Below are 14,175 nucleotides of genomic sequence, written 5' to 3'. Positions count from 1 at the left end.
GGGTGGCTTGGTCGGTTGAGCGTCCGACTTCGGCTCAGGTCATGATCTCACGGCCCGTGAGTTCGAGCCCTGCGTTGGGCTCTGTGCTGACAGCTCAGAGCCTGCAGCCTGTTTCAGATTCTGTGTCTCCCTCTCTCTCTGCCCCTCCCCTGTTCATGCTCTGTCTCTCTCTCTGTCTCAAAAATGAATAAACGTTGAAAAAAAAATTAAAAAAAAAAATTCTGTAACAAGGGCCAGTTTTCCCCTAGGTGTAAAGCATTCCCAGGCTCAGCTTTGTAGGTTCTTGGATGTGTTCCTAAGTCGGATGTGTTACCCTGTGTCTACAGCCTACTGTGCTTCATAGACAACCCTTAGCAGTGAGAACTTCCAGAATTGTTCCCACCTTAGTCTCTGCTGCCTCTGGGATCCCAATCCTGAATCATGCACTTTTCTTACCTCCTTGTCATTGTTTCTGAAAAACCAGGCAAAATTGCTGACTTGGCACACTACAGTTTACTTTTTCAGAAAAAAATTTCATCTGGGTTCTTGGTCCTACTCAACTTACCTTTGAAGTCGCTTTGATTTTTTCAAAAATCACATGTTTTGTGCGCATTCTCCACGTCTTTTCTCAGCCTTCCACAGTATCATGAACACTCTGAACATTTGACTTTACTTCCTACTTGATTGTAAAAATAGACAAGAATGAATAAATATCTTCTTCCATCTCTATGACCTCACAATATTTATGTTCTATCTCTGTTTCCCCTTCTCTCCAGCGGGTGCCTGATTTTCTCACTGGCTTCCTCATCCAGGTCTTTCCTCCCTCAGTTGTACACTGTGTTTCAGATCTTCATTCAGTTCTGTTGTCTATTTTCAAAACTCACTTGGCCTCACTGTCATATCTCCCTACCAGTAAATTTGGGTTTTCTTCCATTATTAGACATCAAGAATTAGTAGGTTTACCTGCTGCTTTTAGTTCTCAAAATCATCATTCTCTTTTTAAGCCCCTATGTCAGTCTGCCTCTCATCATTCAATTGAAGTTAAGCCCAAAGAGGTCACCAGTAAACTCCTAAAAACCAAGTTAGCCTTTTCTCACACTTCTTTCTTTATCTATTAAAGAAAAATCTTCCCCTCCTATTACTTTAATGCTAATTGTGCTAACCTCATATGCCAAATGTCTTTATCTCCTTTGCCAGTTTCTTCCTTACAATCCTTACAAAAGTAGACATTCTTCAATATCCAATTCTTAGTCCTCTTACTTGTATGTACCTTTTCCTTGAAGCTGTCATTTTATTATATGCTAGTGATTCTTGTCCCATTTATCCAATCGTGTTTACTGTATGATCTCAATAGATGTCTTACTTTTTTTCCTCTGGTATTCTTAATTGATTGCGTGATGGGCTAGACCTGAGAGTCATTCTAGTTTTCTTGCCTCCCTAAATTCAAGTGTGCATCAAGTTGATGAATTTTTCCTCACCAATATCTCTGAAATCTGGACCATTCGTTCCCTTCTAGCTCTACTGCCTTAGGTAAGCATTTATTAGTATCTCTGCTGTGGTTACCACAATAGTCTCCTAACTGGTCCCTAAACTCTTTTCATCATTCCATTGATTCTCAACACTGCTTCAGGGGAGAGCTTTCCATAATGCAAATCTGTCCTTTGTCGGTGGCTTCATTAAAGGTAGGAACAAGACGAGAATCCCCATCTTTACTACTGATCGTCAACATGGTTCTAAAAGGTATAGCCAGTCAGTAACAGAAGAAAACAAGATAGGATATAAATATCTTTAAAAGGTAGAAATATTGACATGGCGTTCTTCATATTGACTCCATATGATTGTCAGTGTTATAATCCAGAACATCAGCTTTGAACCTATTAAAAACAATGAGAGAGTTCAATAAGATCAGTAAAAATAAATGTACAAAAATGAATACTGTGTAGATGTCAATAATCATCAGTTAGAAAATCAAATGGTAAAAATTACTTTTGCGGGGCAACAACTGCGTGTGCATGTGTGCATTTGTGTGATGATACGCAGAGGAAAACAAATTTTAAATGTGCAGGATTGTAGGTAAAGAAATTATGTGTATTTATCAAGAGACCTTTAAAAAGGTTAGAATAAGTGAACAGACCTACCATGTTCCTGCAACAGAGTACTTTTTTTTTTTTTTTCCTCATCACTGTCCTGTTTTATGTGTTTCTCATCTCATAAAGATACTGCATTTGCCTCGCAGCAGGTCTTTCTCATTTTGGCACTCATGATCAGCCACTCCTGCGACACTCTTAGCTACTCTGTTATCCTTCTGCCATCCTACTTACATGCCTGCTTTAATTTACAAATCAGCACAGTTAAATTATCACCGTTAGCATGTCATCTAGAAACCTGCAAGAGGCAGCCCATTACCTTCAAGATAGAGTCTGAATTTCTAATCTTGCTTTTAAGATTCACTATAATCTGTATTGCTTTCTGTTTTTTTTTTTAATGTTTATTTTTGAGAGAGAGAACGCATGCGGGGTAGGGCCAGAGAGAGGGGGGGACAGAGGATCCAAAGCGGGCTCTGCACTGACAGCAGAGAGCCTGATGCAGGGCTTGACCGTATGGACCATGAGATCATGACCTAAGCGAAAGTGGGATGCTTAATGGACTGAGCCACCCAAGTGCCCCATATAATCTCTATTGCCTTCTAATTTTATTTCCCACTATCCGATGCAATCCCTCTATTACCTACCAGTTGTATTTTGTTATTTGTCATCTCCATATTTCTTCTGCCTGTACAAAGTATTTCTGCCTTTCAAAGTCCAGAACAAGTTGTTCTCTTCCTTCTCTTCTTTCCTTTTTTGCTTCAGTAAATATTTGAGCGCCAACTCTCTACCAGGAGATACATAGTAGATTAATGCAAACTACTTGATGTATATGTACTAAATAAATATTGAACGAATGAGCGAGTGAGTGAATGAATGAATGAATGAAAAGAATTTGTTTTAGTATATCCGTCAACTCTTTCCTTACTTTTACTTAAACTCCATAATCATTAACATGATAAACTATGTTCTTCTCTATAGTCACTTCCTACTATAAGTTGGTAGAGTAGGTAAAACATGTTCTTTCTCTAGCTCATAATTTAATACACTTCAACATAATAACCAGTCTGCCTTTTCCAAATTTAGAATTGACTGTTAGAGATTTTTTTTCATTCTCTCTATATCCTTCTGCCTGTTTCTTTTGTTCATTTTTACTAAAGAGGCCATATGTCATACAGATAATTACAATAAATTGAACAAGTTTCCCAAGGGCAAAAGCAATTGTCCACAAAATTGAGAGAAAAGAGTATAATGAGAGAAAAGAGTATAAATAGGAAATGGGAAACTTGTCAGTACACTAAATCTCTTACTGGGACAGTAGGAATTCTTTCTTATATTAACAGCCATATTAAATCATTTGAAATAAGTTACCTTATCAGTGGCCTGTGTAAACATCTTAATACAATGGAAAGAATTGATAACATTAAGGACTATAAATGCATTTTCTAAATTATACATGTATTTAAAGCTATTTTCATTACAAGGTTTCCTTTTCCAAAATTTGCATTTCTATAACCATTATTATTCTGGATGTTCTATAAGAGGTCTTATTTGATCCACCAGTGGTATATTTTTATTATAAACTTTCTATCGACTGGATTTGTTTATTTAATATCCTTGGGCCTGCTGTAGAATCTAGCCAGTACTTTGCACATAGGAAATGCTGAAATATTTGTATAATACAGTTGCTCCCAAGCATTCTGTGTGTGACATTGTCATGATGTGTATGCCATAGCTGTATTTAGAAATTAATAGGCTATGTTGATAATACATTTCTATTCCATTTTTAAAGAAGCCTTCATTATATGGTTTAAAGAATTGACATAGCAGGAAATTCGTATTTCTAATTAGTGTGCTTATTCCTCAAACTTAGAAATACTTGTTTTGCTATCAAAAGTGAAAATAAAATAACTAAAAATATAACTTATATGGAACTTTATCCTATTAGTTATTCATTATGTAGAAGATTTTAAAAATAATGATGAAGAAGATTCTGTCTTCAAGTTTCACATTAAGTAAAGAAATATAACATTTTGACAGACTACTTTTCCTCTAACGGTGATAACTATAATTTTGAGTTTTAATGAGAAGATGTGCATTTTGATGTCAGATGAAAGGGAATTCAGACAGCCTAGGGATGACACATACTACGGTAGAGGCTTGCAGGTTAAGGAATCAATTTTCCACTTGAATATCCTTGGGCAGAAGGGACTGAGTCCGCAGGCTCCGACCCCGTGGTGTCCACATACACACTCACTGTCAGGGGAGAGGGTCAAACGAGATAGGCCTTGGCAGCCAGCCTTCATGAAACCCTAGATGGGAGTCAGACACGAGTCAGAAAAAAGCCTATCTCAAAAGATTAAGAGTTTCATCTGAGGAGTTACAATGCAATTTAGCTGTCTTAAAGCTAGGACTTTTAGTCCTTCATTTATTTGTATTTATTCCACTGCCTAGAACACGTCCCTTCTCTCCAGTGTGTCCCCACCCCCACAAACAACAGCAACAACAAATGCTGTCTGTCTGAGGCACACTTCTCCTGGAAGCTGCAGCTTAGATGATGTTTCTCCCTGAATACATCCACTTTCCTCACATTTGGTTATAGTGACCCCTTCCCTACTTGTCCTGGACGCTATAATTCCTCTATCGTTGCCCACATCTCGCTGCATTGTCGGTGTCTGTTTACTTATTCATTTCTCTGCTGGACTCCAGATCTGTGGAGTCAGAGATCAGGACCATCTTGTTTACTGTAGTGTCCTCAGCATACTTCTGACAGAGGACATGCTCAATAAATATTTGTTAAATAAATGAATATATATGTGTGTGTGTGTGTGTGTGTGTGTGTATACATATATATATACACACACACACACACATATGAATTATGTTTTTTATGGCTTTGTAATGCAGAGGAATAGTTGACGAACAGTTCCTGGGACATAAAAGAAAGCTGTCTGTGGAGTCTCTTTAAATAATATTCATGACACTCAAAAATCCTGTAAAACCTATACAACCTATTGCCTTCACTGAGATCTCTAACCTCATACCTGACTAGGTGCTCCTCCCCATGAATGAAACTCTACCCCAGAAAGTCCTTGGAGGAGGAAAACCAGTGCTCAAACGTGCATTCATTCATTCATTCATTCAACAGGATTTACTAGTTTTACCATATATAAAACGTAAGGAATACAGATTTGGTCAAGATAGATAATTGCTGACTCTAAAAAAAGAAAACCCTCTTCAGGTTTAATTACACAGAAAACCCTATTCAGGTTTAATTACACAAAAATGTTTACATCCATATGTGAATGTTGTTAGAAAACAGAAACCGTATTACCCAGCATGCTTTCATTTTCTTCCTGGTCATCATTAAGCAACAGGGCCTGATTTATTGTACAAGTGTTGTAATGTGTTCAGCTCTAATACCTGAAAGCTTTTGCTCTATTTGTCCCTTTTATAACAGACTTTTTCCCCCTAAATCTGTATTTTATTTTGTCCTGTGCATTAATCTCTAAACCACTTCAAGTCCATTTAGAACTCAACAGGATGGGGTGTCTGGGTGGCTCAGTTGGTTAAGTGTCCCACTCTTGGTTTCGACTCAGGTCATGATCTCAGGGTTCATGGGATCAAGCCCGGCTTGAGGTTCTGCACTGGACGTGGAACCTGCTTAGGATTCTCTCTCTCCCTGTCTGTGCCCTCCTCATTCACACATTCTCTCTCTCTCAAAATAAATAAGCTTTAAAAAAAAAAAAACCTCAACAGAGTGCAAATATCAAATAAAATAAATAAAAATATTGGTTTTAACCATAGCTTACATGATTAATAAAATTTTCTCATGTTTTTAAGTAGAAATTCTGGATTCTGGCTCATGCAGAACAGGATCATGAAGCTACATAAACTCTGGGTGTAGGAATGCTTCAGGGAGGGCCGGTGTTTTTCTTCAAAGATAGTTTAGTCGTGTTTCTTTTTCCTTAGTTCTCCCAATTCGCTATCTTCCTACCACATATCAACCTACCAGATTTGAACCTTAAATTTTAAATAAATGTGAAAATATGGCAGATGAACTTTTTCTTTCTCAAGAAAGGAAGAGGATTCTCCCTCAAGAATATTTGAATCCGGGGCGCCTGGATGGCTCGCTCAGTTAAGCATCTAACTCTTGATTTCGGCGCAGGTCATGATCTCATGGTTCATGGGTTTGAACCCTGAATCGGGCTCTAGGCTGACAGTGTGGAGCCTGCTTGGGATTCTCTCTCTTTCCCTCTCTCTCTGCCCCTCCCCTGCTCGCTCACTCATGCTGTCTGTCTCTCTCTCTCTCAAAATAAATAACTAAAAAAGAAGAAGAAGAAGAAGAAGAAGAAGAAGAAGAAGAAGAAGAAGAAGAAGAAGAAGAAGAAGAAGATTTGAATCCTACTAAATTTGGGATTTTTTTTTTTTAATCAGCAGCAAAAAAATTCCTGCACTTGACAAAAGCCCAGTTAAGAAAATTGATATACATCAAGCGTTCTCTATCTGGGGTTCTCCATTCTGGCTGCATTTTAGAATGTTCCCTAGGTGATTATAATACTCAGCTGGGGAATGCTCTGGATTAACTTCTTTTGAGAATCTGAAGAAAATGATTGATTCTTTCTACCCTCCCACCAAAATATATATACACACACAAAATGTTGCATTTATAGACTCTCTGAATTCCCTCTGTGAGCTTGATTTGGAAATCCCAGGCTGTACATCAGCCCTGGGTGATACCAATGAAGCTGACCCCCAGTACCACACTTTGAGAACCAGTGCTTTGAGGATAGGGACCAGCCCTCTGTGTTTTCACAAGTCTCCCAGGTGATTTAGTGTGCTTTAGCACACTAAAGCTTGAGAACCACTGCCCTAAAGAAAGACTTCCAGAAAACGACAATTGAATAGAATGCTTTTGGCTTATTTCAGGGTTAGATGTTTGAAAAAACAGCCATATGAAGAATGACTTTGTATTTTTTGTAAAACCACTCTTTCGGCACTGAATGACTTTTGTGATGGGAGCATGTTATATATTTCTCTTATAGCCAGTCAAGTGGTAGGAAAAATTTTATCTCTTCCAATGAACTCGTAAAATGATCATGATATTTGCATATCTGACATTATCGTTTGCTTTTTTTTTTTTTCTCTGCCTTTGCTGCCAGGAGATGTAGAGCTCAATTTCATGCCCAATTTTAGCAATTATTCCTAGCTTTGTTTTCTAGCATAATTATCTGCCTATTCTTTCATTTCATGTTTGTTCTTTTAATGAAATGGCTTTTCTGTTACCGTGTTATCTCCTGTGAGAAAGCAAGGGTCGTTACGTTCTATAGAAATAAATAATGGTTACCCTGTCGAGACAAATAAGCTATATTCCTGTCTGTGGCCATGTTAAAGAATAATTTCAAAACAGCGATCATGACTCTCACACAGATGTATTATGAACATGGGTTAAAGATTTATGCAACTCATGATAGATTTTACAACTAGCTCAGAAGAACCAAAGAACAGACATATATAGACAATCACTGAATGCTGAGATGCACCTACTAATAGTTGCAAAACTGGTCGATACCCACAGGGCAATAAAGTGTAATGGTTGGAATTCACTCTGGGGGGTAGGAAGAAGCATCAGTTGCAGGTCCACAGGACAACATTCACTTGCAACTTTAATGGATGAGAATCATTTGATTACTATCAGTTTTCTATGACTTTCAGAGCTGTAAAATAATCCAGTCAAAGACAGTGAAAGGCATAGACACCTGTAGAATCAGGAATCCTGTGGGGCCCTAGGACAATGCCAGCATTTCCCCAAAACAACACCTAGCAATCTTTTTGCTGATGGCCGTCTTTCAGTTTTCCTGACAGCAAGGTAATGGGCAAGGAAGTGAGTCCTCATATCGGAGACTGAAACTGAGAAAGAGGATCTTTAGTAGATGAGAAAGGAGATACCCTATTATCGTCTTCTTCTCATTCTGTATCCCCGGTGTGGCCTTGAAGGAGTCATCATAGCCAAGAGTGCCTTCCTGGAGACGGGAGGGAAAGATGGCTTTTGTCGTGAAAAAGCAGGATAGGAGCTAGGAAAGATTCCTCACTTTGTGTGACCGGCTAAAGAATGAGTCAGTCTCTTCCTGTAAAGCAGATTGTTTATTTTCATGGCATTCGCTCTACTTTTCTATCTTTTGGTCTTTTGTTAACCCTTATTTTTAGCAAAGTATTTTTTTTAATGTCTTTCAGGCTGACCTCAGATGGGTAATCAGGGACATTAAGAAAGAGCCTGTGTTTCCTCTCAGTCACAGAATTAAGTGGGAAGCAGAGCCTCCAGAGGCCATTGAGGTGGTGGTGGTCATTAATGAGAGCCCTACCCACCACTGCCAGGAACCACACCGTCATCTTTCCTTACCAGGAGATCTGTGCCTGCCTACCTCAGAGAGTCAGAAGCCTCTTTGTTGGTTTAGTAAAGTGCTTTTCTTCTTACATCATCATCATTATTGTTGTTATTATTATTATTATCATTATTATTATTATTATTTTAAGTAGACTTCACACCCAGCGTGGAGCCCATTGCTGGGCTTGAACTCACAGCCACCCAGGCATCCCAGTATTCTTTTTTATTGTAAGCTTTTTTAAACTTGTAGCTGGGGGTTAATTAATCAGTTAATGGAGAAATATTATTTGCATTAATTTGAATCAACTTTTCATAATTCTGTATCATTGCAGTTTGGGGTCTTTTTGATATGCCAATTAACTTATAGATTTGTGAACATTTACTGATTCATTGGCCTTGACATTTTTTAGTTATTGTAAGTTGAGTAAATAACATATGGAAAGGTCTAGCACTTGAAAAAGTATACATAGATCAGATAGGGGTAAATTAATATAATGATCTTTGTATCCCATGATATAAAAACTTATAATTGCAGGATTAGACAGATAAGAAGTGTCAGTTTGCCTTTTATGAAGCACTGTTTATAGTGGACTGATTGAGGTTCTGGTTCCAGCTCTGCTACTCTAGTATGAACATGAGAACATGATAATCTCTATAATCTTAATCTGTAAAATACATTATTCGAGCTAGTATCTATTGAGTCACTATTGTTATACCAAGACATGATCTATGCCCTCAAAGAGCTGAAGACACATAGCAATAAATACATACAGCCGAATAGTGCAGGTGCTATGGATGACAGAGAAAGTGATGCTTAAATGATTCTTCAGAAGAGAGGTATCATCTCCAGGCAGAACAAGGCAAGGAGGAGACAGAAGGAGAGGGAGAAGAGAGGTTACTCAGGAGGGGATTGGGAAAAGGACAAGAGCACAAGGACAAGAGGCCCAGACTTGACTGTAGGCTCTGCAATAAGAAACAAAAGAAGTAGGTAGCAACCAAATGTTGAAGAGTTTGGTATTTAATGCTGAAATTAACAAGTTTGACAAAAAGGTCTCTACTATTCTCTATAGTTGGGATTCTGATCTAAAATACTGTTATTGAGTGATAAGGAGTTAATATATTCAGATTAATCTGAGGGGTTCTTGGACGCAGTTGACAGCCAGATGATTAGACTGTCCACTAAGACTTTGAGTTCCCTTATGAAACTTGTAGCCTTTGTAACCATTAAAGGATGGGAAATTGAGTGAAAATACCTTTAGTCAAAATCTCTCTCATGCCACTTCATCCTTCATGTCACTGTCTACATTTTTTCTTGTATTGTTTTTTTTATTGTGAAAAATTTCAAGTGCCTAAAAAGTAAACAGAATAGGATAATGGACTTCCATTACCCAGCATAACAATGATCAACATTCTTGTTTTATTTATTCCACTACTCATGTCCCATCCCCATTCAGTTATTATTATTATTGTCATTATTATTCTTACTACTTCTAGGTATCATTCATATACATCAAAATGTACAAGTCTTAGATATATGTTTTGACAGATACACTCTGTAATCTACATCCCAATGCAATAGAGAACATTTATATCTTCCTCCAAAATTCCCTTTTATCTCTTTCCAGTCTCTCCCTATCCCCATATCCACCTCCAACTAAAACAAAACAAAACAAAACAAAACATGACCCTATTTTTTTTTACCTTAGATTAAGTTCTGCCTGTTTTAGAATATATAAGGTATATATATATATGATGATATATATTATGTTTTCTTCTTAAAGGTTTATATGTTTAGCTTTTATGTTTAGGTTTATGGCCCACCCACCGGAAATTATTTTTTGTTTATGGTGTGAAGTTGGGGCTGAGGTTCATTTTTTTTTTCCCATATGGATATCCAGTTCTAGCACCATTAGTTGTAATGACTTTCCTTTCTCTATTGAATTGTTTTGGTACATTGGTTGAAAAGGTATTTTCCAAGTCTGGAGTCTATTCCTGAACTCTCTTCTGTTCCTTGATCTACTTGTATATCCTTATACCTATATTGCACTGTTCTGATTACTATAATTTTATGGTAAGTCTTGAGTCAGGTAGTGTAAATAGTACAGTTTTGTTGTTCTTTTTCAAGATTCTTTTGGCTGCTCTGGGTCCTCTACATTTCCACATAAACTTTAAAATTCATCTTGTCCGTTTTCATTAAAAAAGCCTTCTGAGATAATGAATTATTTACAAATTATTGGGGGGGGTAGAATTAAATTGTTAATGATATGGAATCCATGAACATAGTTCCTCATTTATTTAGGCCTTCTTCAATTTCTCCTAGCAGTGTTTTCATTTTTAGTGTGGCTGTTTTGCACGTCTTTTGTTAAATGTGGTATTTTGTTATTTGATACTATTGCAAATGAATTTTTCAATTCTGTCCTGCTAGTATATAGAAATACGGTTGATTTTGTATGTTAATCTTATACTCTGATACATTGTGATACTCACAAGGTTTTTAACACAGTTCCTGAGCACCATGGACTTTCTTCCCTTCATGTTTTTATGATTTTTTAGACCTAAATTTCCTTGTCTCCCGTGTCTGCCCCTAAAGAGGGCCAGTGTGAATGCCACAGCATTTGTGAAGTCTTCTGACACCACCCCACTTGGATTCAGATAGTTCCTCCTCTGAGAGTCTCTATTAGAGGACTTTCCACTTTGGGTCTTGTGTGAACCATTCTGTGAAGGCAAGAGCCATACTTTATCTCCTTTCTATCCCCATAATACCTAGCATGGTGCTTTGGTTCCCAGTTTACGAGTGGGTTTTTTCAATATTTACCTTGGGACACAGAGGGGATTATTTGGTTCGGAGGTGAGGTGGGGCCCAGGTAAGGTCATAGGGGACAGGAAATCCTTACACGCAACTTCTATCAATTGGAAACAATCCGTGAAGTGTATCTGAAAAAGGGAAAATAGACCTTCCTATTTAAAATAATGGTTACCAGTGCGTGAATCTACTCCCACTTTAAATGACTTCCACATTTGCTGCCTATCTGGAACATTTGTAGATTATGTTTCTTTTCTTTCTTTTTTTCATTTTTTAAATTTATTCTCAAGTCAGCTAACATACAGTGTAGTCTTGGCTTCAGGAGTAGATTCCAGTGATTCATCACTTATATACAACACCCAGTGCTCATCCCAACAAGTGCCCTCTTCAGTGCCCATCACCCATTTTCCTCACCCCCATCGACCCTCAGTTTGTCCTCTGTATTTAAGAGTCTCTTATGGTTTGCCTCCCTCTCTGTTTTTATCTTATTTTTCCTACCCTTCCCTTATGACCATCTGTTACGTTTCTCAGATTCCACATATGAGTGAAATCAAATGATTTCTCTGACCTATTTCACTTAGCATAATACCCTCCAGTTCTATCCACGTTGTTGCAAATGGCAGGATTTCTTCTTACTTCCTTTTTGTTTTCTAGGTGGCTGATTGTGCTTGGGATGAAACAATAAAGATATATGATCCTGTTTGCCTTACTATGCCTGCTTGAGATACACTCCTCCAGTCAGAAACAAAGGAGATTGTCTGAGAACTACTTAACAGGGAATAAATTAACTATTAATGACATAGATATGCTTTTATATGCTGTGCAGATTTCAAATTTTAAAAATTGACCCTGGATTCAGTTTTGAGGCAGCTGATAAAGACTTTGGCTCACCATATAAGCCTGGTACATAAGCCATATTTCTTAAAATCCTAAGAAATAATTGATGTGATGGAATATCTTGTAGTATCCATTAAACTGTAATCTCTGTGTTATAAAGTGGATTAAAATATGGGAGATCTGTAGATTATATTGTTAGTGATATATTTCATTTTTAATTTTCCACTTTTGATGTAAAATATAATCACTGCTGTTGGTAAAAATCAAAATAAACGACATCTCTTGATTACTTATGATTTTATGACATCCTATCAAGGTTGCTTTTTCTAACATAGTATACATATGAATATAGTGCTATATGTAATATAGAGGTATCTATGGTTCAGTAACAGGGCTCTAATATAGATTTGATTTACTCAGCAATATTTATTGAGTGTCTACTGTGTTCTTGACATAGAGACTGAATGAGACTGTCTCAAGGATGGGTGGCATGCTTTAAGAACATGGAATGCTATGAGTTAAGAGCTTACATGTTTTTTTATATTTATTCACATCTTTTTAGGTAGTATAAGCTTTGCTCTATATTTCTCTTTCCTACTTTTCTACCATCAAATTTTTAAAAAAATTGGTCACTGGGAAAAAAGTGTTAGGTCCTAATAAGTTTCAAGCAGTTGCCCTTGAAAGTAGCCCTAGGTAATACTATAAACCCTCCTTAGTACCGCCCTAAATCCCCTTGAAAAATCCCTAAGTGCAGATGACCTGTAAAAACAAAATGTGTGGAAAGGGAAAAATTGGTAAAACAAGCAACTATATAATATGATATTTTGTCATTAAATTTTTAACAAGGTTTTGAGGATTCTTAATTTTTTTAATGTTTATTCATTTTTGAGAGAGCACAAGCAGGGGAGGGGCAGAGAGAGCAAGACAGAATCCCAAGCCGGCTCCAGGCTCTGAGCTGTCAGCACAGAGCTTGATGCAGGGCTCGAACTCACAACTATGAGATCATGACCTGAGCAGCAGTCAAAGCCCAACCCACTGAGCCACCCAGGCGCCTCACTGAGGATTTTTAAAAAGCAAAATATACTTGCAGTAATCACAACAAAAATAAATTAGAACCTATGTATGTTGCCTAATTAACATATTTACATTGCACATTTACTTGTTCCAGAAAAAAAATGACAGCCTACAACATACAAAAACAAGATGACACAAAAGATAGAAGAAAAGGAGACATAAAGTGAAGCCATGAGTGGAGCTTAAAAATCTATGCCTTGGGGCGCCTGGGTGGCTCAGTCAGTTAAGCATCTGATTTCGGCTTAGGTCATGATCTCACAGTCTGTGAGTTTGAGCCCCACATGGGGCTGTGTGCTGACAGCTGAGGGCCTGGAGCCTGCTTCAGATTCTGTGTCTCCCTCTCTCTCTGCCCCTCCTCCGTTCACTCTCTGTCTCTTTCTCTCTCTCAAAAATAAACATTAAAAAAAAATTCTTTTTAAAATCTATGCCTCGGGGCGCCTGGGTGGCGCAGTTGGTTAAGCGTCCGACTTCAGCCAGGTCACGATCTCGCGGTCCGTGAGTTTGAGCCCCGTGTCAGGCTCTGGGCTGATGGCTCAGAGCCTGGAGCCTGTTTCCGATTCTGTGTCTCCCTCTCTCTCTGCCCCTCCCCCGTTCATGCTCTCTCTCTGTCCCAAAAATAAATAAACGTTGAAAAAAAAAATTTAAAATCTATGCCTCAAAGTGCTTTAGAAAGTTGCTCCTTGGAGCACCTGGGTGGCTCAGTCAGTTAAGTGTGTCTTGATTTCAGCTGGGGTCATGATCTCCCAGTTCATGAGTTTGAACCCTGCCCCAGGTTCCTCGCTGATGGTGTAGAGCCTGCTTGGGATTCTGTCTCTGCTCTCCCCCTCCCCTGCTAGCTCTCTATCTCTTTCTCTCAAAATAAATAAATAAACATTAAAAAGAAAAAAAGAAAAAGAAAGAAAGAAAGAAAGAAAGAAAGAAAGAAAGAAAGAAAGGGAGGGAGGGAGGAGGGAAGGAAGGAAGAAAGAAAAAGAAAGAAAGAAAGAAAGAAAGAAAGAAAGAAAGAAAGAAAG

The 14,175-nt window shown here is 37.9% G+C and overlaps 1 protein-coding gene across 1 annotated transcript in view; it reads left to right on the top strand.

Annotated features, from left to right (window-relative positions):
• PEX7 (peroxisomal biogenesis factor 7) overlaps positions 1-12,374 on the top strand; it is a 77,457-nt gene extending 65,083 nt beyond the window's left edge. The window contains exon 10 of the mRNA XM_015081871.3: positions 11,906-12,374. Coding sequence (XP_014937357.2) covers positions 11,906-11,974 — 69 coding nt within the window. The 3' untranslated portion in view covers positions 11,975-12,374. The remainder of the gene's footprint in view (positions 1-11,905) is intronic.
• The last annotated feature ends 1,801 nt before the right edge of the window (positions 12,375-14,175 follow it).

Source organism: Acinonyx jubatus, chromosome B2 (genome assembly GCF_027475565.1).
Source record: "Acinonyx jubatus isolate Ajub_Pintada_27869175 chromosome B2, VMU_Ajub_asm_v1.0, whole genome shotgun sequence".
NCBI classification, from domain to species: Eukaryota; Metazoa; Chordata; class Mammalia; order Carnivora; family Felidae; genus Acinonyx; species Acinonyx jubatus.
Note: the sequence above shows the minus strand (reverse complement) of the source record. Positions and strands in the feature narration are given on the sequence as shown.